This window comes from Sparus aurata, chromosome 20 (genome assembly GCF_900880675.1).
Source record: "Sparus aurata chromosome 20, fSpaAur1.1, whole genome shotgun sequence".
Classification (NCBI taxonomy): Eukaryota; Metazoa; Chordata; class Actinopteri; order Spariformes; family Sparidae; genus Sparus; species Sparus aurata.
In genome coordinates this window covers 10,717,295-10,739,985 of record NC_044206.1, presented here as the reverse complement: position 1 = coordinate 10,739,985, position 22,691 = coordinate 10,717,295, and the positions used below count along the sequence as shown (strand labels likewise).

Genomic DNA, 22,691 nt, shown 5'->3' with positions numbered 1-22,691 from the left:
GTTTGGGTTTGTCAACCTTTCTGCCTGTGTTTCCCTCAACCACTGTCAACTTTCTGCTCTCACCAGGCAAGGTACTTTGAGAACCCGCAGGTGATCGCAGAGAACACGGTTCCCTCCCCAGAAATGGTCGGGATGATCACATCTGTGTTGGTTAAGACTGCACCTGAGAGGGAAGACAGCGAAACACGAACAGTAAGCACATTTTTTGGGAGTTGATATAGTCACTAAACTCTTCCAGTACTGTCTGCAACCACTGGATGGTAGTAGTGTTCCATATTCGCACAATGACAGCCTCACTTAAATTCAAATGAAAAGTGCATTAAATGCACATTATGCCCTCTTAGATCAAAACTAAAAGTTGTATTAAACATGCTATTTGCAAGATGACCATGATGCTGCACTGAATCTGTTTCATGGAGGACCATTGACTGCAAGTTTCTCAGAGATCCTTTTCCTTAAAACTGATTTTAGTCGACGTTTTATGAAGACCGAAGACATGATCTCACAAATTGAGAAAGTCTTAAAACTGAGACATTTTATAGAGGAATTTGTAGAATAACTGGAAACCAGTCTACATTTCCAAAGTAAATGGCTTTAGTGGTAGACGGGTGTGGCAAGTGTCCAGCATTTACATCATTCGGTTACATCAGTCATCCTCCTAATGGTTCTCACTTTGTTTCTGCCTCTAGCACACCATCATCCCAAGGGGGTCTTTGTCTCTCAAGGTGCTTGCAGAGCTGCCTATCATAGTGGTGCTGATGTATCAGGTTGGTGATATACTCCTGATTTTCTCATACTATGTCCGTCATGCTGTAACATTTAGTGGAAAAGAGATAAGTGATTATCTTCTTTTTGTCTTAAAAATTGCAAAGGAATAACATAAAAATGACAGTGAATTACAATACTTTAGAGATAAATATGCTTCCTTTTTAGTGATGGAAATTAGGTTTCCAATTACTAAAGATTTGGACACCACTTACTGAATTGACTCATCTGCATTTTGAAATAATTGTAGTTATGGAAGTTCTGGCATATTACCTTGGTGTTTAGGAATTAATCACTTCAGCTGGAAAAATGGGTTTGTATATAAATCCGTTTTTTATTTTGTTTTTATTATAAAGTAAGATTGTTTATTTGTTCTGTGCCCTCAGCTATATAAGCTGAACATTCACAACGTGGTGTCAGAGTTTGTACCCCTCATCATGAACACCATCATGCTCCAGGTGTCTCCGCAGGCCAGGTAAGATGCATCTGTGTATGTGTGTCTCTATGCAGGCTTATTTTTGTGGGATCTGATAAGAAGTTGAGCGTGCCTTTAACACGTTTCGTTTTACAGCCCCTAGAAATGAGCTTGGGCACATTTAGGTGAATTGATTTTGTTTTCTTTTCCCCCTTCTCTTCTTCTCTCATGCTAAGTTTGTTGATGGTGTTGCCCGGCACTTTGCCTGCCAAAGCTGGAGTTTGAATCCATTTGGGGATGTTGAAATTGTAGAAATTGGCTTAGCAGGAGGCCTCTTGGGGTAGGAAGGGGGTTGTGTTAAGCATTCTGAACAGGACCGAAATGGAGCAGAGTTAATTTAGAAGAAATACCTCAGCAATCTGTGGCAGGTATAGAGAAAGTTTCTTCCTGATGTGCATAGAATTAAGTCCCATATGTAGACCGTTAACCTCAATCTATGTAAATGCCACCTACTGCAGGTAATCAGCATCATTAATGTCTTTCAATTTTGCTGTTTCATTTGCAGGCAACACAAGCTTTATAACAAGGAGTTGTATGCAGACTTCATTGCCGCACAGATCAAGACTCTGTCATTTCTAGCCTACATCATCAGAATCTACCAGGTAAACTTGTTTTGATGGCTGTGTGTTGCATCAGTTTCCACTGTCAGTCAATAGATTTGATAAGTCATTCTGCCTCAAATGGGAAAAAAGCCATTTATAGTGAAACCCATTTTACTTCCCTATTGCGTCATAGGATGGCTTTTCTCACCGCTCCTGTTTTGTAGGATTGTTCCCTGGATATAATTTATTCTTGCAGGTGTCAGGTGATTGGCAGGAAGCAATCCTGTCGTATAACATTATGTACTCGCTGATATGAAGGCACCGAAGCTGGGAGAAATAAAGACACAAAAGAGACTTTGAAAAATTAAATTAAGACTTTATATCTACTTCACTTTTTCCACATTGAATAAAATGAATGGCACAAATAACGTCTTCTGAAACTTCACTGACTGTGTGCATACATTATCAGGAACAGAGTAAGACAATAAAACCTCAGACAATTGGTGCAAACATCCAAGAACACTGATAACACCATAAAAAGGCCTTCTGTTACGAGGGATTTAGTTTACCGTTGTTTGTGCTGTAATAGACACCGCACAAATTAAATTAGAATCCTGGTTCAAATATTTGGCTTGCATTGGGATTTATGTTTTTGCAGAAATTAGCTTGCCTCCATACCGCAATTTTAAATAGAAATTGTGCCTTTAATCATAAGTTATATGTATGTGTTTCTGTCCTATCAGGACCTGGTAGGGAAATACTCTCAGCAGATGGTAAAGGGTATGCTGCAGCTGCTGTCCAACTGCCCCTCTGAGACTGCTCACCTCCGCAAGGAATTGCTCATCGCAGCCAAGCACATCCTCACGACTGACCTGCGTAGCCGTATGTACACACTCAAAAAACGGACACACACTCCACACAAATGCATATAACCTAATTTGAAAGAGGAAAGTGAGAAGGTTTCGTGCTTTTTTTTTTTTTCTCAGTAGAAGTCGAAGAAACTTCCAGGCTAATTGTAGTTTGACGTGTTCTTCCTGGTCACAACATTAGCAGCCCAGATTCTTGCCAAGTCACTCTTCATTTTTCACTTTTCACACTTCTGAAATAACATTTTTATTAGCTGTCAAACTGCGCTGTAGAACCTCATTTTGATTTGGTGACAGAATTGAAAAGTGAGACCGACTGAAATGGAATGAAAGCTCAGCCAGCCATCAGTGAAATCTTGAGACACTGATGCACATTTTGGGTCATTTTCTGCATTATGCTGTGAGTTACTTATGCGGCTCAATCCGTTTCCACTGATTCTTCTCATTTGACATTGTGGAGTTGCAGAAAACTGATGAAACTATCTAACTGTTAGGTGTTTGAGTGACAGTTTTGCTCTTGCTGCCAAAGCAGGGAAAGAGTCGGTGATAGTTACCATTGTTACAATTATTATTTTATGCAATAAACCAAACATTTCCATAATTTTATGTATGCTTTATTACTTTCTTTTTGTACATTTCTTTTCTGGGTCACACCTAAAATCATGGAATCATGTCTTTTTTAAATTATCTTTTTGTGTTTCAGAGTTTATACCTTGCATGGACAAACTTTTTGATGAAGCCATCCTCATTGGTTCTGGTTACACTGCACGGGAGACTCTTAGGTGAGTTTGTGTGTGTGTGCAATCATTAGATCTCCTTTGTGTCAGTACCCCCTCTCTCTCTCGTTGTTGATTTCCCAGCCAGGTGCATGTTAAGTGTCCTAGCATATTAATCTGGCAGTATTTGATGCTGTTGAAATACGGGGGGAAGCTGACTCCCAACACTGCACCACAGACTGTACTGTCATGTTGTCATGTATAGAAGCATCTCCAGAGGGCAGGCTGCCCGCACATCCTCCCTTAGGTCGATTCCAATACCTCGTTGACCCTCTTCACTTGCCAAGTAGCTGTCATTTTGCATTAGTATGACATAGGAAACAAGGCAGTTGGCTGAGAACTGGCAGGACTATTAGCATCACTCATTAGCTATCTTCCCCTCTCTTTCTCCCTTACTGTTTGAGTTGCATCTCAAAGCTACTTATCATATCTGAAAAGCTTTTAATGGCTTTCTTAATTACAATTTTTTTTCTACCTTTTTAGAAAATGCTGGTTTTTGACTACTAAAATTCATGAAACATGGATATACTTCTGCTGCAGATGCCATAGTAAAATGTTTCTCTTTCTTTCCAGACCCTTGGCCTACAGCACATTAGCAGACCTGGTGCACCATGTTCGTCAGAACTTGCCACTGACAGATTTATCCTTAGCTGTGCAGCTCTTTGCTAAGAACATTGATGACGAGTCGCTTCCAAGTAACATCCAGACCATGTCCTGTAAGCTGCTGCTCAACCTGGTAGACTGCATCCGCTCGAAGTCCGAGCAGGAGAACGGCAACGGACGGGACATCCTAATGAGGATGCTAGAGGTGAGCTGCACAGAATTTGGATCGATAGAAAAGACACTGTTTTATATTTCATACATATTGATTAGGAAACATTGAGTCAAATTTTCCCTCTTTCTCCTATAAATCAGGTGTTTGTGCTCAAGTTTCACACCATTGCACGCTACCAGCTTGTCTCCATCTTCAAGAAGTGTAAGCCCCAGTCAGAGATGGGTGTGGTCGACCCAGGAGCGTTACCTGGTGTACCAGCCACACCAACTCCCTCCACCACCCCGGCCCTTCCCCCTCCCGCTCCTCCAACACCCGTTCCTGCTGCGCCTCCACCCCCTTCAACGTCCTTTGACCGACCTGGTGAAAAAGAAGACAAGCAGACATTTCAGGTGTCTGACTGCCGAAGCTTAGTCAAGACTCTGGTCTGCGGAGTAAAGACAATTACGTGGGGCATCACCTCTTGTAAGGCCCCTGGAGGTGAGTGGCCATAGATTCATGCTCAACAATCAAAAGCAGGTGTCTTGTATGTTACCACATATCGATCGATGACTGTTTGATTTGGACATGCATGTCTTATTTTCTTGTTTTTTTAACTTTTTTCCAGAGGCTCAGTTCATTCCTAACAAGCAACTTCAGCCAAAAGAGACACAAATCTACATTAAGTTGGTAAAATATGCCATGCAGGCCTTGGACATCTACCAGGTACAGGCAAAGATCTTGACTTTACTGTCAGATTTGTAATTTGTAATCAAGTCTTTGTAAATTGTAATGAAGTCTTTTGGATGAGAAAGCGCATATGGCTCTGATGAATCCATTTATGTGAATCCACATCAGCCCTGTATAACAGCTCATTTATCTCCTGACCAGGTACAGGTTGCCAATAACCAGCAGACGTACATTCGGGTGGCCAACTGTCAGACTGTACGCATGAAGGAGGAGAAAGAGGTTCTGGAGCACTTTGCCGGGGTCTTCACTATGATGAACCCCCTCACATTCAAGGAGATTTTTCAGACAACTGTGCCGTACATGGTGGAGAGGATCTCTAAGAACTACGCACTGCAGGTACATGCTGTCTCACATAGAGACAAGAAATGCATCATTAGTTTTCTAATATCTCATTATTATGCAAGTCAATACGTAACTGTTCCAACAGAAAGACATTCAGCCGCAAGTCATCACTCAGGCTTGACTTAAACTTTGTGTTTTCTTTCCTTAGATTGTGGCAAATTCTTTCCTGGCCAACCTGTCAACGTCAGCTCTATTTGCCACCATCTTAGTGGAGTATCTTCTTGAGAGACTACCAGAGATGGGTTCCAATGTTGAGCTCTCAAACCTTTACCTCAAGCTCTTCAAACTAGTCTTTGGCTCAGTGTCACTATTTGCTGCTGAGAACGAGCAGATGCTCAAGGTAAGCAGGTGTTTCTGTGTCTTTTTTGTAAGGCTGTTTTTTTTTTCCTTACCTTTGTAGCTCTTAACTGATATGTCTGTCCCTGTTTCCGCAGCCACACCTCCACAAGATTGTGAACAGCTCGATGGAGCTGGCCCAGTCAGCTAAGGAACCCTACAACTACTTCCTGCTTCTCCGGGCTCTCTTCCGCTCCATTGGTGGAGGCAGCCACGACCTGCTCTACCAGGAGTTCCTACCCCTTCTGCCTAACCTGCTGCAAGGTAAAGCCTCACTCCACACCATGAACTGTGACATGGTAATACTTGGTTCTCTTCTTATGTCCAATCTCCCCTTTCCATGCTTTCAGGTTTGAACATGCTCCAGAGTGGCCTTCACAAGCAGCATATGAAGGATTTATTTGTGGAGCTGTGCTTGACAGTGCCAGTGCGTCTGAGCTCCTTGCTGCCCTACCTACCCATGCTGATGGATCCGCTGGTGTCTGCCCTTAATGGCTCTCAGACTCTGGTCAGTCAGGGCCTTCGCACCCTGGAGCTGTGTGTGGACAACCTCCAGCCTGACTTCCTCTATGACCACATTCAGCCTGTCAGGGCAGAACTCATGCAGGTTGGGAGTTGTTCTTATCATCATGACCAATACTTGCGCCACACATTTCAATTCTTATTGATCTGCTCGACAGATCCCAAAAATATCTCATTCATATCCATTCATAAGACAATTTTCTCAATATTACGTTGCATTTGTACCCTCTAGTGGTCGACAATGGACATGGCGGTATCTGCAGACAAACACTAAACTAGGATCACTTACACAGTTCTACGCTATAGTAAAGATAGATAGTTATGATTAGATTATTACTGCAATGCTATCAATATACAATATCTACCTACAGGGACTTTTAGCTTTCTTTGCACTTCGTTTAATTTCAATGAAGTGCAGATTGTGAAAATTCATTGTTTCAGTGTGAAAAACTTGTGGTTCATTTGCCTGGAACAAACTACCACAAACAGAGGTCCAGTATGTAAGACTTAATTCCACACTGGACCCTTGAAAGTAGAATTGATCAAACTTTCAAAGATGTTATTGGTACCTAGCTTGTTTTCGCTTTAGCTTTTTCACGATTTTGTTCCTGTTCATATAGCCCGTTTGCGGGTTATGTGCAGTTTGCTCAGTTATTTCATTTATTTTCTGACTTTTATTCTTGGAATACACTGCATTTTTACTTTATTGATACTCCGCCATTTTAACTAGTACTTGTTGTGGTTGTTGATATGGATCCAAGGAAGACCAGCAACAACTTTGTGGAAGCTAACTGGGATCCAATACAGAAGTGACACAGTTTAATTACATGATTCTATATTTCCTGTCAACATCGCTGCTTATAATTTACCCCCTTCTTGTTCTGTGCGGCAGGCCTTGTGGCGTACCCTCCGTAACCCTGCCGAGAGCATCTCTCATGTAGCCTACAGGGTGTTGGGAAAGTTTGGTGGCAGCAACAGAAAGATGCTGAAGGAGTCTCAGAGGCTGCATTACGTGGTGACTGAGGTGCAGGGACCTAGCATCAAGTCTGAATTCACTGACTGCAAGGCGTCCATACAGCTACCAATGGAGAAGGTAGGACTACAACTGTTGATATTTTAGTGGATGTGTTCTTCATGCCCTCCATTTTAAGTTGTTTGCAGAACTCTGAGGATGAAAGTTTTTTGGATGATTCACTCAGTCAATCATTCTCTCCCTTTTTCACCTTTTGTATTTCAATTTTAGAAACAAGGAAATAAAAGTAAAGAGCTTGATATTCCTCATTATTGTGCCCCACTGAGAGCAATATATCCTTGTCAGGGGGTTTGTGTGTGTGTGTGTGTGTGTGAGAGAGAGAGAGAGAGAGAGACTGAGAGAGGAGATGTGTGTGTCCTCCAGGTAATTAAATTCATCTCCTGCTTCTCCTCCTCATCCCCAGTCAGTAATCATCAATCTAGTGTGGGCCACAATGACGGCATTATTTACTCTCACTAATGGCTGCTCCTTCTTTCTGGCTATTCTGTGTGGTTGCCATCATCACAGGCGGAGGCAGCGCACACAGACTCACTCACACAATCTCACGAATGCTGCACAACCCCATGCACAGGCTGAAGGCATGAATCTGTAGCAGGCTTGTGGCACAGCCACATGGTTAACTGGCACATTGAGAGAGTGCTGTAGGGTAGACGGTGTGATCAAAGAACATTGATCTGAATCCAAGGTGATACAACATGTAAAAACACTCATGTGGGATTTGTCCGCACATATTTGAATTTGAACTTCTTTTACCATTCAAGAAGATTTACCTCTCGATTTTTTTTTTTACCAACAGCTTCCGAAATATTTTCCAGTCAGCCTGTTCTCTTAACAGATTCAAGTAGAAAGCTGTGTTTTCTCAGAAGTTTCCCTTCAATTTCTTATCTAATTCTGGTAATGGCCTACTTCTCAGAATCTGCCATCCAAATACACTGACAGGTCTACAATTCAATTCTGCTGCCCTCATCTCTCCTCTCTCTCTATTCTTGCATTCTTTTTATCTTCTCCCCTCTGTTCTGAGTGGCATTAATTAGTTCATTTTCTCCCTTTTTAAGTGCCTGGCTGCTCTGGGTTGTCAGCCCATAATGTAGATATCATAATGACCTTTGCTTGGCCAGATGGTGCCCTGTGTTACCTCCTGAAAACGAATCACACATGTATATTTCAATATAATTGCCAAATTAATTATTTAGGAATACTGACATTTTTGCAACATTGTCATTTCTGAATGTAAAATGGTGAAGATTTTGAATGAAGATTTGTATTGTGTGTTCCCTCCAAGGCCATAGAGACAGCTCTGGACTGCCTGAAGAGTGCCAACACAGAGCCCTACTACAGGCGACAGGCCTGGGAGGTCATTAAGTGTTTCCTGGTGGCCATGACCAGTCTGGATGACAATAAGCACGCTCTCTACCAGCTTCTGTCTCATCCTAAGTAAGTCAACAACCTGGGTTTGATTTTTGCCTTGGTATTGTGGTTTTGTAGCATTTATTTACAATTAATTGTTTGTTATTTCTGTTGTAAAGCAAGATTGAAATCTAAATTATAGAGTATGAGTTTAAAGTAGGATAAATTGAGCCACCATGGCCTGATCTTTTGATTGACTAGTTATTCTGGACATATTCAGCAGATTTCTGTGTAGGGCCAGGCAATATCGATCTTATATTGTTATCTTGATATAAGATTATATCTTGTGTTGGACTTTGAATATTGCCATTTCGTGATGGGGCAAAGTGTTGTCTCTTCCTGGTTTAAAAATGATGCATTACAGAAATGAATTCAGTGTTGTAAAAAGTACACAAAAATCATACTTGAGAAAAAGTAAAGATGGTGTGTTAAAATATTACTTTGTTGGCCTTTTCCAGCTTAGTCATTATATCCACATTCCTAATAAAAATATTGCAGTATTAATTGAGGCCATATCGCCCAGCCTTAGGTTGTCAACAAAAAATGACAGGAGGTGATCAATTGCATATAGCTTTGAGTCCATACACTGCTTGCTCTCCTATCAATTATTACCCACTTTTAACCTTTACAAGACTGACTTGACCTTGACCTCGACCTCCACCCTGCCCACTGCTTTCCTTCCCATCGCTATGTAAATCGTTGCACCACCTGCTGACATCCCCTGCTTTTCGCTCTTGCACGTCACGTCTTCACCACCCTCCCCACCACACACTGCCTCATCAATTCCATCTCAAGAGCAAGACTTGCTAATTACAAACGCTCCTCCACCCTCTGGCAGGCCTCACTGCGAGTTGGAGACACATACATGAACAGACAAACAGGAAGGGGGGGCTGGTTGTCGGGTGGGTTAGTCACATTACCATCATTGATCTCCGGGCAGGGGCTAATTGACTTTCCCCTGTCTGTTTTCACTACACCATGCCCCTTACACTCCTGTCATTCCACACTAACACACATGGATACGTCCATGCACACGTTTCTGCGAAGATAATAAAGTGTGTCAGTTATGATCAGGGGGCCTGCACCTGCTGCTTCCTCTCGTTGATTCTCAGTGCCCTCTCTCTTGAAAGATTTTGTCCCCTTTCTTTCTCTCTCTTTGCCTCCTGTCATCTCCATCAAACCTTCTCTCGTTGCCTCAGTGTTTTGTCACTGCGAGTACAGCCTTTCACTTTTAAAGGAACAAGATACATAGAAGAAATCATGAAATGCCAAGTGAGGGGAATGGAGCAGTGTTAGAGTGGCAGGCCCCTGAATCAGTGAGGGGCATTTGATCTGAGTTTTTTTTATCAACAATGCCACCCACCCCCGACTTTCTCCACTTGTCACGTTCGACACTCACCCCTCCTCAATCCCTCCATCCACTTCTACCCTCTCCTCCTCCAAAGAGTAGTCTTTTAAATGGCAATAATGAAATGAAGCGATCCATCAGGTCTGCCCCTGGCGTGTGGCATTATAAAACACAAGCTCAAGCATGGAGAAAACAGCTGCTCAATCACACCATGGCCCAGTTGCCTTCAGCTGCAGTAAATAACGAAAATACCAACAGGGGACATAAAGGGAGGCAGAGGAATAGAAAGGCAGGAGGAGCTAAGGGGGGAGGAAAATTGAAGGACAAAGAAGCAGAGTGTCAGGGACCGCGGACACGCAATGGACTTGGATCTTAATTTTAAACATTGAGTAATCAGGCTAAACACAAATCGGTAAAGGATTTTTGAGCTTAAATAAACGTTCTGTGCCACAGACACATGTTAATATATTGTCCTTGTAAGTATGTCATTCCTTAATTCATTTCATTATGTGGCTTTCTCTCCATTAGCTTCACTGAGAAGTGGATCCCCAATGTCATCATCTCTCACCGCTACAAAGCACAAGACACGCCTGCTCGCAGAACTTTTGAACAGGCCCTGACTGGGGCCTTCATGTCTGCTGTGATAAAGGACCTGAGGCCCAGCGCGCTGCCCTTCGTGGCCAGCCTGATACGCCATTACACCATGGTCGCTGTGGCTCAGCAGTGTGGTGAGGAACTGGTTCTCTTTGTATTCTCTACGTCTAATATTAGTTTTCTGTTAAACGCTGGCATTAGTATGCATTCCTAGCTGCTCAAGAACAAATTCTGTCACTTTCAACTTCAGTTCTTTCTCTGCTTTTTTAAAAGATTCTGTCCATTTAATTTTCTTATCTGTCTGCTTCTTCCCAGGTCCATTTCTGCTGCCGTCCTACCAGCTGGGCAGCCAGCCAAGTACAGCCATGTTCCACAGTGAGGAGAACGGCTCAAAGGGCATGGATCCTCTGGTTCTGATCGACGCCATTGCTATCTGCATGGCCTATGAGGAGAAGGAGCTCTGTAAGATTGGAGAAGTGGCCCTGGCTGTCATCTTCGATGTGGCCAGCATCATCCTTGGCTCAAAGGAGAGGGTAAGCCATTGAGAGGAGGGTATTAGGAGGCTCAGATATTTACTATCTGAATATAACTTACGTGAACGATATTGCACAAATACTCTGAATAACTGATTACTTGCATTTACATAATGGAGTTTGACCTGATGCACCTTTAATCAGATTGAAGGTTTTTGTTGTTTTATGATTATTCTTTAATGTGTATGATGTATGTTTTCATATGTTTATAGTTGTTAAATAAGTAAATCATCCCAGCCCTCGTCTACTTCCTCAGGCGTGCCAGCTGCCCTTGTTCTCTTACATTGTGGAGCGTCTGTGCGCCTGCTGCTATGAGCAGGCCTGGTACGCCAAACTTGGCGGTGTGGTGTCCATCAAGTTCCTGATGGAGAGACTGCCTCTGATCTGGGTGCTCCAGAACCAGCTCACCTTTCTCAAGGCCCTGCTCTTTGTCATGATGGACCTCACTGGAGAGGTAAGAGGAAATGACTGAATAATCTGCCATTTAGTAAATATTGTAAATGAGCAGGTGATTTGCCTGCTTCTATTTGTTGTCGACTTTTGTTTTCACATGTTGTTTCCAACTTCCCCCTTGTGTCGCACCACTATACTCTCACTGCAGTGGCATTGCACTAACTACCTTATTGATTTTCATAAGGTGTCAAATGGAGCGGTAGCCATGGCCAAGACCACTCTGGAGCAGCTGTTAGTGCGCTGTGCCACTCCACTGAAAGATGAAGAAAAGACAGAGGAGCTGCTGGCTGCCCAGGACAAGTCTTTCCACATGGTCACACACGACCTTGTCCGAGAGGTCACCTCCCCCAACTCGACCGTCAGAAAGCAGGCCATGCACTCCCTCCAGGTGCTGGCCCACGTCACCGGCAAGAGTGTTACTGTCATCATGGAACCACACAAAGAGGTAAACAAGGACTGAATGCCGTGGTAGTTCCGGGTTTTCTGTGAAATGCACTTGTCTATTTAGCTTGAACACAAAATAAGCTACACTTAAGGACTGTGTCTGAACACCCTAGACTGATGCCTTCTGAGAGTATCAGTTTTGAAATTTAACTTGAGAGTTAAACAGAACATTTCTTTCAATCTACAGTAATTTAATGTTTTCTGTGGGTTTTTTCACATCAGGTTTTGCAAGATATGGTTCCGCCGAAAAAACACCTGCTCCGACACCAGCCTGCCAACGCCCAGATCGGCCTGATGGAGGGCAACACCTTCTGCACCACCCTGCAACCCCGTCTCTTTACAATGGACCTCAATGTAATGGAGCATAAGGTCTTCTACACAGAGGTATGTAAGATGCTGAAGTCATTAATCACATCAGTCACATGAATCAAATCTACTTCTCCAAATTGATGAATGTAACCTTTTGCATCCGTTTCCTCCCTCCCCAGCTGTTGAACCTGTGTGAGGCAGAGGATGCTGCTCTGATGAAGCTCCCCTGTTACAAGAGCCTCCCCTCTCTGGTTCCCCTCCGCATCGCTGCTCTCAGTGAGTAGGCTCGGCTGAACCTGATATTGGTCCCATGTATTGCTGGAATTTTTGTGTTTTGTGTTCAAAGCAAGTTGATCTGTATGAAGCTAAAAACATGAACTTTGTCATGTTAGCAAGGACTGTTTATAAACATGATTGTGGACTATATTGTCTCACTCTTATCTTTGATTTACCTCAGTTATTTTAGTAATATGAATCACTTTGTACATTTATAGTCATATAGGGAAAGTATTTAACTAAGTATTAAGTAATATCACTTATAATTCACTTTTCAGAAGTTAAATGTTTGATGCTTTTCTGTTCAGACGCCCTGGCGGCCTGTAATTACTTGCCACAGTCCAGAGAGAAGATCATTGCTGCCCTGTTTAAAGCCCTCAATTCCACCAACAATGAACTCCAAGAAGCTGGCGAGGCATGCATGAGGAAGGTCAGTGCAACAGCTCTCCTCCTTTCTTGTTGCTTTGTAATTAGTTTATTTAATAATTTATATTTTATAATTTCAAATTATGTTATGAATTACAGGAAATGTTACATCTGAAATTAGTTACATTCCTCAAACCCAACATCTTTAAGTATGATACATCCATTTTTGTCATAGACATTTGTAAAAAGTAAAGGATGTTCTCATATTTTGAAAAGTTATTATACAATACCACGATGCCAAGTCTGAGAGAAAATGTTACCCTCTGGCTTTTTTGCGGTCTAAATCTGTAAACCCAAAGCTGTGGATTTTGGAATTCGCAATTCATACCATCGGTTGCAAGACATTTTTGCACGCCTGTCTCGGCGTCTTTACATTGGTGCCCGGTTTATGTCTGAATTGATTTGGAATTAATTTCAAGAGTTTATCGATTACTTAGAAAGCTCAGACCTTTGTGATATCACTTACCAGTACTTCAACTGCAATTCCCTTTGAGCACAAACGCAGAGTCACAGACCTGACCTTTCTAAATCTGGATTAAAGACTGTGCCCTTAAACTATGAAGCACTCAACCCAAGATCAGACTAGTGATTTTGCTGGCACCCTTTAAATCCTCTCTAAAACCACATTTTCTGCACCTTTGAAATGGCCTTCGACTGTGTCACACTTATGCTCTCTCCTCTTAATGTATCCATTTGTACTTTTGTTATTTTATGTTTTGTTATATTATGCTTGTATTGTTTTCTAAGTATAGTGTTTTATTATCTTGTTTTCCTGGCCCTCCTCCTTCCGGCTTCATTAGTCTTTTATCTGCATCGCTCGTGTCATTTGCCATCTGAAAAGTCCTTTGTTAATCTTCCCTTCATACAGTTTCCCCACCCAGTTATCTTCATATGGACCTCCCTCTGCTTTATCACATTCTCCCTGAACCATCCCTGCCTCTATGTATCAAAGTATCCATACAATCTTAGCCTCTATCCATCTATCCCAAGCTTTTTTCCCCTCCATTTTGGTGTCCTTCATTTTTCTGTCTTTGCCACCGTCGCTCCTTTTCACTATCCTGTGTTTTTTTGGTTTTTTTTGCCTCGCCATTCTCTTCCCTCTCCATTCTTTCATCTCTGCCCTGCTAGCACTAATGAGCGTTGCCATGGCCCGATCGATACAGGATGGAGTGTTTGTTCTCAGCACTGAGAGGAAAATGAATGTGGCTGCCATGCATCATTCCCTCCCGACTGTGTGAGGGTGTGGTTGTGCGTCATCCGTGTTTGGTGTTGTCAAGTGTGCTTGGTTATGGCTGGTCATGCCCTCATTTAAGTGGCCTTAGTTCCTTAATGGAGATACAGGGGCTAGCGATCTGTTCATGGAGTTGGAAAACATGACAAGGCCGGGTCTTGAAAAGTGTGTGAAAGGGAAATTAAATGATTTGTTCAGTGCATTGTAGGAAAAATATCTGGACAAAGACCTGAAAATACTTTGAATTTTTGACAGCATCAGAGCTTTAAAGAGTTAAAATGTAATTGAATTATAAATCATGTTTCCCTGCTCTCTATTTTAGTTCCTGGAAGGTGCGACTATCGAGGTCGACCAGATCCACACCCACATGCGCCCCCTGCTGATGATGCTGGGTGACTACCGCAGCCTGACGCTCAATGTGGTGAACCGCCTGACCTCTGTCACACGTCTTTTCCCCAACTCCTTCAATGACAAGTTCTGTGATCAGATGATGGTGAGACATTATAGAATCTGTCCTCCACTTTCCTCTTCATCGCACAACATCAACAATTAATCATGGCATCAATGTGGAGAACATGACCACCAAAGCTTTTAACTGGTACTAAATTATAGATTATTTTACAGTATCTTAATACTAGGTTAGGTAGGTTACATTTTGAATATTCTACTGAATATACTTCAGGTGTAATCTTGTGAGGCTGTTTTAAGTATTTTTTTGAAGGCTGAATTTAGATATGAGAGAAGTTATGTATACCATGTATATTTATTTTTAAAATGAGCAACTTCTTGCTTATTATACTAAAAGGATATTGTAAAAAGAAAAAAAAAGCTTTGCAGCAGATATTTTGTTTCTGGTTGAAACTGTGTTAAGAATATATTCCCTGAATCTCCAGTTAATGTTAGGTCTGTGGGTGCAGTCTGGTACCTGATTGAATCTCAGTCTTGTCTTTCTTTGTCTTTCTCAGCAACACCTGAGGAAGTGGATGGAGGTGGTTGTAATAACACACAAGGGCGGCCAGCGCAGTGACGGCAGTGTAAGTATACAGTTCAGTCTCATACACACACCTCACAGCACTGAGAAATTCAATACAAATGTGAAGCTTCCATCATGCATAACATGTAGATGCACCCTGTGTCTTTTAGTTACTTTTTCTAGAAATCTTGTTTCAATGCAATACAGAAGCAGTCAGAGGCTATAGGAGCTCAATAAAGCCGATGACTTGAATCAATTTTTGTTGTTGTTGTTGTTCAGTTGATTTCCTGCCCAAACCAAACAGCGCTCACTGAAGGGACAGAGAAATTGCCCCTCAAACCCACAAAGCCACAGTCACATATAGTCAACACCTTCTCAATGTGGATTCCTCCCAGATGAGTTGTGAGTGGCCATATTACAATCAATGATTAATTAGGCGCCAGGCAGGCGGTGGTGGGCCCAGCGCTGCGTCTCCTCATTATCTCCTCGACAGATAACCTTGTAAAGGCAGAGAAAAGGTGAGAGAGAGGAAGGAGGGGGGAGACCAGCTGCCTCTCCCTCATAGAAATAATGTCCATTTCTTCCTCCCTTCTCTTTATGTGAGTTCATCCTGCCTCATCTCAAAATGGTTTGTTTAATTAGATGCAAATTAGCCCTTTGTCTTCCCCTCCCTCCAACTTGTGCTCTTTGTGGTTGTTGACAGCAAGGCTGGCAGTGACAATAAAGCCTGGGTCAGGGGGTGAATTAGCTTAGCCTGATAAAGAAAAAAAGAGAAGGAGGAGGGATGGAACAGGGCTGAGCGGGATCATCTGAAGACATGTAGGCATGAAGTAGGGCTTTGACAGAGAAGTGTATTGAGGTGAGAGGAGGAGTAAAGAGCTTGTATGAGAGAAAAGGTAAAACAACAAAAACAAAATGTCAGTTTCTGTATTCATGACCTGATATCGGTCAGTAGAGTGTTTTCCTCAAAATGCCATGGATTCAGTGTTGCTCGACTGACGTTCAACTGTGGCCCCTGCCCCGTTATCCATCCACTGTGGAGAAAAAGTTCTCCCCGAGGTCACTTGTAAAGGTTGCTTCCGTCTCGCCATCCATTTCATTATCACCTTGTCTTATCTGCTCACTTTCCATATGGAACAAAGACAGATAACACACAGCCACACACACAAATGCACACATAATGCTCTGCTGACTCTGATCATTGTCTCCCGTTCCGGCACAGCCTGCGTTGGAGGGCGTTGAGGTGAGATGTGACCTGGTGTTGCGCCCTCTGTTGGTGACTCTCTTGTCAGTGATTAAAACCTAATTGAACCAATGTCGTGCTGGTGAATTGAACCAATGTTGTGGTAGTAGTGCTGGTGGAGTTGCCCTGTATTTCTGTGTCTGTGTGTCTGTGGTCGTCTCCAGAATTGTTCCTGTCATCTCAGCCTTGCCCTAATATTTTGACTGCTAAAGAAATTTAGAATTTTCTCCATTTCCCTTTGACTTTTGCACCCGTTAGATGTAGATAATACAAGGTTTATGAACATTGTCACAAAACTATCCCTTGTTTGTACAAATGTTATTCAGATCTCATGCAAAACAACTACCTAATGAGCACAGAGTGCATTTTCTGCCGTTTGACCATGGTTCATCCTCGTCTTTCCACAGTGGCCGTCCGTCAAGACTTTTCTGTCAGACATGATGTCCCTGTCTTGTTGCGTCATCTTCTCAAGATTTTCATTCACTCCTTTCTTTCCTCTTCTCTTTTTCTGCGATTTTCTTTCTCTAGGAGATGAAGATCTGTTCTGCCATCATTAACCTTTTCCACCTGATCCCAGCTGCACCTCAGACTCTGGTCAAGCCTCTGCTGGAGGTGGTCATGAAGACAGAGAGGGCCATGCTCATAGAGGTAGGACACTTAACACGACTCTTCAGTTGGACTAGTAGAGACTATCCAATCTTACTTTATGTCTTACTTTAAGATTAGCGAGGAAATTAAAGAGAACAACTCAAACAATGATTCAAGAAATGTAACATTTTCAACATGATATTTTAGAGAGCAAACAATTCATGAACAAAAAATTATCAATGATATGTTAAAGTATGTTTCAGGTAGAAAACGGGTCATTGACATTACTTAAGACATTTAATAGCTGAAGTAAGCAATGCATGATTATATTACAATAAATCCCCCAAAACTCTCTTGATGATCTCATGATATTAGTTTTTTTTCATCCTGGGATAAGCTTCCTAATCCTGTTTGATCACTATCTGATGTATAGTCTTAATGGCACATTTAAACTCTGCGATTAAGCACAGATCTTCACAAGGATTCAAATTATTGTCCTCCTTTTTGTACCTGTTTCCTTTACTTTTTCTCCTCTCCGCCCTCTCTCCTCCCTCCTGTGTCAGGCTGGCAGTCCATTCAGGGAGCCTTTGATCAAGTTCCTGACGCGTCACCCATCTCAGACAGTGGAGCTGTTCATGATGGAGGCTACGCTGAACGACCCTCAGTGGAGCCGCATGTTCATGGTCAGTAGTCCCTTCAGTCTTTCATTGACACATTTGCCAATAAAAAAGCATTATGCTGCCTCAGTAATGGGCTGTAATCAGGGATATATTGGGTGTTTCAAGGCTCAGTGGTCCTGTTAAGACCAAATTTAGATGGATCTTCCCAGTAAATATTCTTAACTTTGTGTTCATGTGCAGAGTTTTCTGAAACACAAAGATGCTAAGCCGCTAAGGGACGTGCTGGCTTCTAATCCCAACCGCTTCGTCCCCCTGCTGGTTCCTGCTGGCACTGCAGCAACTGTTCGACCTGGATCTCCCTCCACCTCCACAGCTAGGCTGGACCTACAGTTTCAGGCTATCAAGGTATACACGTGATCCGTTATCAATATCTACATCGATCCATAGGGTTTAATTCTAATACGAAGACGTCGTAATTCTTAATATTTCCAATACCTGTAACCTTTTTTCTTCTTCATCTCCTCTGCTCAGATTATCAGTATAATAGTTAAGAATGACGAGGGTTGGCTCGCAGGGCAGCATTCTCTGGTCAGCCAGCTGAGGCGAGTCTGGGTCAGCGAGGCCTTCCAGGAGAGACATCGCAAAGACAACATGGCTGCCACCAACTGGAAGGAGCCCAAGCTGCTGGCTTACTGCCTGCTTAGTTACTGCAAGTATGTACTCATTCAAATTGTAATGTGTTGGAGAAAGTCATCATTAGACCTTATACATGCCCTCTCTCAAACACCGCTGATGAGCTTTTGGGCCAAGCATAACTCTGACATTAACAATGCTACCAGTAGATTTTAAAACGTGATGACTTAAATGACCCTTTGAGATATACATGCATATATATTTAAAAATTTAAAGGGCTGCAAGTTAATAGCGGTCTTACTTTGAGTATCTTAATGGCATTCCAATCATGAATGACCTTCTCACCCCTCCTCTCTGGCTGAACGCAGCACCATGCACTTAGCAGATGCTTATTTCAGACCCTGCAATTAACTCTCAACCACTCTAGCCAGCAATTTTAGAGTCTATGAGTTCAGTAAACCTTCTTTGGATAAACAAAGTTTTGTTTAAAGGGTGTAAAGATGTCTTCATTACTTGTGACACATTAGTATTAGCAGATTATTTAAAAGTTATGTTGTACAATATCACTTATTATTGTCACTGACATTAGACATGTCTCCTGTCTCCTCGATAGATGTAACTACTCAGAAATTGAACTACTGTTCCAGCTGCTGCGGGCCTTTACAGGTCGCTTCTTATGCAACATGACCTTCCTGAAGGAGTACATGGAGGAGGAGATTCCTAGGAAGTACTCCATTGCCCAGAAACGTGCCCTGTTCTTCCGCTTCGTTGAGTTCAATGACCCACACTTCAACGATGAGCTTAAAGCCAAGGTACATACACAGACATACACAGAGATTCAATTAGTGACTTCATGGCAGAGGGACCCGAAAATACCAGTGATCTTTTTGCAAGTTTCTAAACCATATTTTTGGAATTGCTGTTCGACAGAGGGTCAGAAGTATGATAAACTCTTAACAACCACGTGTGAAAAAATGATCAGTGTTTGGCTTGTGGGTGGCGTATAACACCCAAACCAGCCCCTATTCAGAAATGCAAAAATGTATACACTTTGAAATAGAATTAATGTAACGTGACAATTGGGAATTTTCAGTGAGATACTGTTTCCAGGGATGGATTATTAAGGACTGCAATTTTGCTGCTATTTGTCTTTTTTTCCAGCACAGCAGTTATTACTTTCTTTGGTTCATATAAAGGCTGCTAAAGGAAAAATACATATTTGAATAAATATGCTCATTTAAAACTGCAGCGCACGTGGAGGCCTTAATTGGGGGGAAAAAAAAGTTTTTAAGTTGTGCAGGAAAAACAGATTAAAATCATGGATCGTGAATCGATTTTTCAGTCCTAAACTAAATAGTGCATTATAAATTCAGCTACAAAAGTCTTTGATCATCTTCTCGGCTTGGGACATGATCTGTGTGACTTTTCTGGTTGGTGTGTTTTGTACCAGAAGTTCTTTGATAGAGTCAGGAAGGTCATTTTGTCTGGTTCTAGACCCTCAGAGGCTCACAGATGAATGCGTCTGTCCTCTCTACCTGACCTGCTGCTGCAAGCATTACAATCATTCAGGCTGCCTTTTAATTAAGCCCACTCTGCCGCATGCATGCTCTCTCGCTCTCGCTCTCGCTCTCGCTCTCTCTCTCGCTCTCTCTCTCTCTCTCTCTCTCTCTCTCTCTCTCTCTCTCTCTCTCTCTCTCTCTCTCTCTCTCTCTCTCTCTCTCTCTCTCTCTCTCTCTCACACACTTGCTAGCACACGCACTCGCATGCACACATTTTGCACAGCTGTAATAGGCACACAACTGGGCACACAGGAGCAACAGCACTGCTGTTAAGTACAAACGGGTCAGTGGGGAAGGCCTGCCCTGGCACACGATAGTATATAGCCAAATAGCTGAATGGGAAAAGGCACAACTGTACGCACACACACACACACACACACACACACACACACACACACACACACACACACACACACACACACACACACACATCCGCACAGAAAGACACACACACAAGACCCCTAAAATTCAAGGACATACATTTTATGTTTACGATGCTGCTCACTCCAGCCTGGCCTTTTTACTTGAATCCAAGTTAATTCTTTTTTGCCTCTGTAGAGAATTTTTTTTCACAATCGGTACACAGAAAAGACAACCAGAACAAGGTATAAACAAAAAACAAACCAGTCCTTTAAATCCCTCATAGCTGAGAGCATAAAACTCCTCCAAAAGCATCTTTTATGCCTTTTTTAAAATTAATTTGTCAGATTAGTCATCCGCCAAGAGGAAGGAAGGTGAAGCATGGGTTGAGGGGTTGGCAGGGGTTGTGTGAGGGTTGGGGGTTTGCGGTAGGGGATAACAATTATTTTATTTCAGGAGCTTGTCTCCATTGCTGAGGGAAACAGATCTGTTCACATTGCTTTATCTGTTTATGTGCCGGATATAAAAAAGGGACATCGGCATGGGCGAGGGTTCATTTTCATTTTCAATAATTGCCTTTAGTATTTTCCCAGAAGCATAATGACACAGGGAAGCAAGTGTGTGTGTGTGTGTGTGCGCGTGCACGCGTGTGTTCTCAGTATGAGTTCGATAGAGGCTCAGGTTCTTGTGTAGCATTTCATGGGTTTGGGAGGATATTTCACTTTAAGACCACACAGAGAGGAGTGTGTAAAAAAGAGGGGGAGAGAGACAAGGTGGGACAGCAGCAATGAATCATCTATGATGGCACAGACTGACCTCATGCTGCTTCTGCATCGCTTCTTTTGTTTCGTCTAAATGGTTCTTGCAGGAACTGCTTTTGTGCTGCTTTTTTTGTTCGAAGGCGCGGGATAGATTTCTAGCAGACGAACAAACAAACAAATGTATGAAATTTATGAAGCACAGTGCATCTGTTTCACATTCTGCTGCTTCTTTTTTTGTTCACGACATGACATACAGTGTAGCAAAATGTGTCGACATGCTGTGCTCGTATCATCCCTTCAGTGGAGAATGAAATCAAACCGAAGTGTTATGTTGAAACAGCATAACATTTTTGTGTATACCTGTTATAATCCTCAGTGTGTGTATAAACAGCAGTGAATTAGATTTTCACTCACATCTAATTACTATTTGTTTTTTAATTTTACAAATAAAACAATAACACAGAAAAAAAGGACTCAAGTCTTTTAAGTAGGAAAACAGTTTAAAAAGACAAATGCAGCTGTATTACCAACATAGATGTTTTTCACCTGTTGTTCAAGACTTCCTGTGGCGACTTCACAATAAAAGCAATACATTTTTTGCACATACCTGGTACAGACGGGGCATAATACATATTCTTGCCCTCCTCCCCCTGCTTTGCCACCATCTTCTTCCTGATGTGGTTGCAGTGGCTCTACACACACACTCACATGCACACTTGCTTGTTATTTGTTTACGGGTATGGAAATGGGATTTAAGATAATTAAGACACCTGCAAAACAAGATATAGGCTACTTGCCCAGAGGCAGTGTGTGTGTGTGTGTGTGTGTGTGTGTGTGTGTACGTGTACGTGTACGTGTACGTGTGTGCATGTGTGCGCATGTATGTACATATGCACCAACACACACAGCCTGTAGCGCACAGCATCTCCTGGCATTACAGAAATACGCTCTGATCCTACCATGATTGATGTCAGAGACGCTCAGAATTAATAGGAACAGCTGAGACTGAAGAACAGAGTGGTGCTCCATGCATTTTCTTTGTGTCTTCATTTAGCGTGTGTGTGTGTTTCTGCATGCTTGTGTGAGTCTATCAGCCACGCATGTACATTGTGCAGAGTGTGTGTGAATAATGTGCTAACAGAGGAGCTCGAACATATGCTGCCACAGCTCGTTCTCCACTGAGTGATGCCCTGTCTTCCCCAGTGATGGATTGAACATGGGGGTTCATTAACAGATAGCAGCTTCTTTAATAAATGCAGTCGTTAGCTATTTTGTAGGGGTGTGCATCTCTTCCTCATAAGATGATTCAATACACATCTAGGTACATGGGCTACAATACGATTCAGGGACGATACATTGTCAAATATGGAACAATTTGGTGCGATTCGATGCAAATTGATACGATATGATGCAATCTGATACAGTTCTTAACATTTGTTTAATGTAGACATTCATTTTCCATTATAAATTAAAATAAGCAATTCTATAAAAGTGGCATTGCTTACCTTACCATGTCTCGAAAGCCATTACTCTCCACCACACTGTAAGGTCTCAAGTCCTTCGCAATAAAACGGGCTATAGATGCCGTGATTACCTTGGACCTCGCCGAGTTGTGGCTAAGTTGTGGCTGGAAAAACTTTTTAATAGCCATGTCGTTGTCTTGCGTGTTCTTGCTTGTGCTAGCTATAACGTTACTAACGTTAGCATCCACAAACTCCTCGTCACTGACGTAGTTTTCTCCACGCTGTCTCACCAGGTGAGTTTTCAGATTTGTC

The 22,691-nt window shown here is 42.4% G+C and overlaps 1 protein-coding gene across 3 annotated transcripts in view; it reads left to right on the top strand.

The window, feature by feature from the left end:
* The window catches only part of trrap (transformation/transcription domain-associated protein), a 79,213-nt gene that overhangs the window by 3,340 nt on the left and 53,182 nt on the right, over nucleotides 1–22,691 (top strand). For 2 of the 3 annotated variants that reach the window (XM_030400407.1, XM_030400406.1), the window contains 30 exons: nucleotides 67–192; nucleotides 690–767; nucleotides 1,152–1,240; nucleotides 1,746–1,842; nucleotides 2,526–2,664; nucleotides 3,352–3,430; nucleotides 3,998–4,232; nucleotides 4,340–4,676; nucleotides 4,804–4,901; nucleotides 5,067–5,261; nucleotides 5,416–5,607; nucleotides 5,702–5,867; nucleotides 5,954–6,210; nucleotides 7,018–7,218; nucleotides 8,441–8,592; nucleotides 10,442–10,641; nucleotides 10,823–11,040; nucleotides 11,297–11,494; nucleotides 11,678–11,938; nucleotides 12,160–12,321; nucleotides 12,426–12,522; nucleotides 12,831–12,952; nucleotides 14,502–14,672; nucleotides 15,145–15,213; nucleotides 16,375–16,395; nucleotides 16,924–17,043; nucleotides 17,547–17,666; nucleotides 17,844–18,008; nucleotides 18,135–18,316; nucleotides 18,850–19,048. In XM_030400407.1, the coding sequence (XP_030256267.1) occupies nucleotides 67–192; nucleotides 690–767; nucleotides 1,152–1,240; nucleotides 1,746–1,842; nucleotides 2,526–2,664; nucleotides 3,352–3,430; nucleotides 3,998–4,232; nucleotides 4,340–4,676; nucleotides 4,804–4,901; nucleotides 5,067–5,261; nucleotides 5,416–5,607; nucleotides 5,702–5,867; nucleotides 5,954–6,210; nucleotides 7,018–7,218; nucleotides 8,441–8,592; nucleotides 10,442–10,641; nucleotides 10,823–11,040; nucleotides 11,297–11,494; nucleotides 11,678–11,938; nucleotides 12,160–12,321; nucleotides 12,426–12,522; nucleotides 12,831–12,952; nucleotides 14,502–14,672; nucleotides 15,145–15,213; nucleotides 16,375–16,395; nucleotides 16,924–17,043; nucleotides 17,547–17,666; nucleotides 17,844–18,008; nucleotides 18,135–18,316; nucleotides 18,850–19,048 (4,746 nt within the window). The remainder of the gene's footprint in view (nucleotides 1–66; nucleotides 193–689; nucleotides 768–1,151; nucleotides 1,241–1,745; nucleotides 1,843–2,525; nucleotides 2,665–3,351; nucleotides 3,431–3,997; nucleotides 4,233–4,339; nucleotides 4,677–4,803; nucleotides 4,902–5,066; nucleotides 5,262–5,415; nucleotides 5,608–5,701; nucleotides 5,868–5,953; nucleotides 6,211–7,017; nucleotides 7,219–8,440; nucleotides 8,593–10,441; nucleotides 10,642–10,822; nucleotides 11,041–11,296; nucleotides 11,495–11,677; nucleotides 11,939–12,159; nucleotides 12,322–12,425; nucleotides 12,523–12,830; nucleotides 12,953–14,501; nucleotides 14,673–15,144; nucleotides 15,214–16,374; nucleotides 16,396–16,923; nucleotides 17,044–17,546; nucleotides 17,667–17,843; nucleotides 18,009–18,134; nucleotides 18,317–18,849; nucleotides 19,049–22,691) is intronic. The other variant, XM_030400408.1, reaches the window with a different exon arrangement.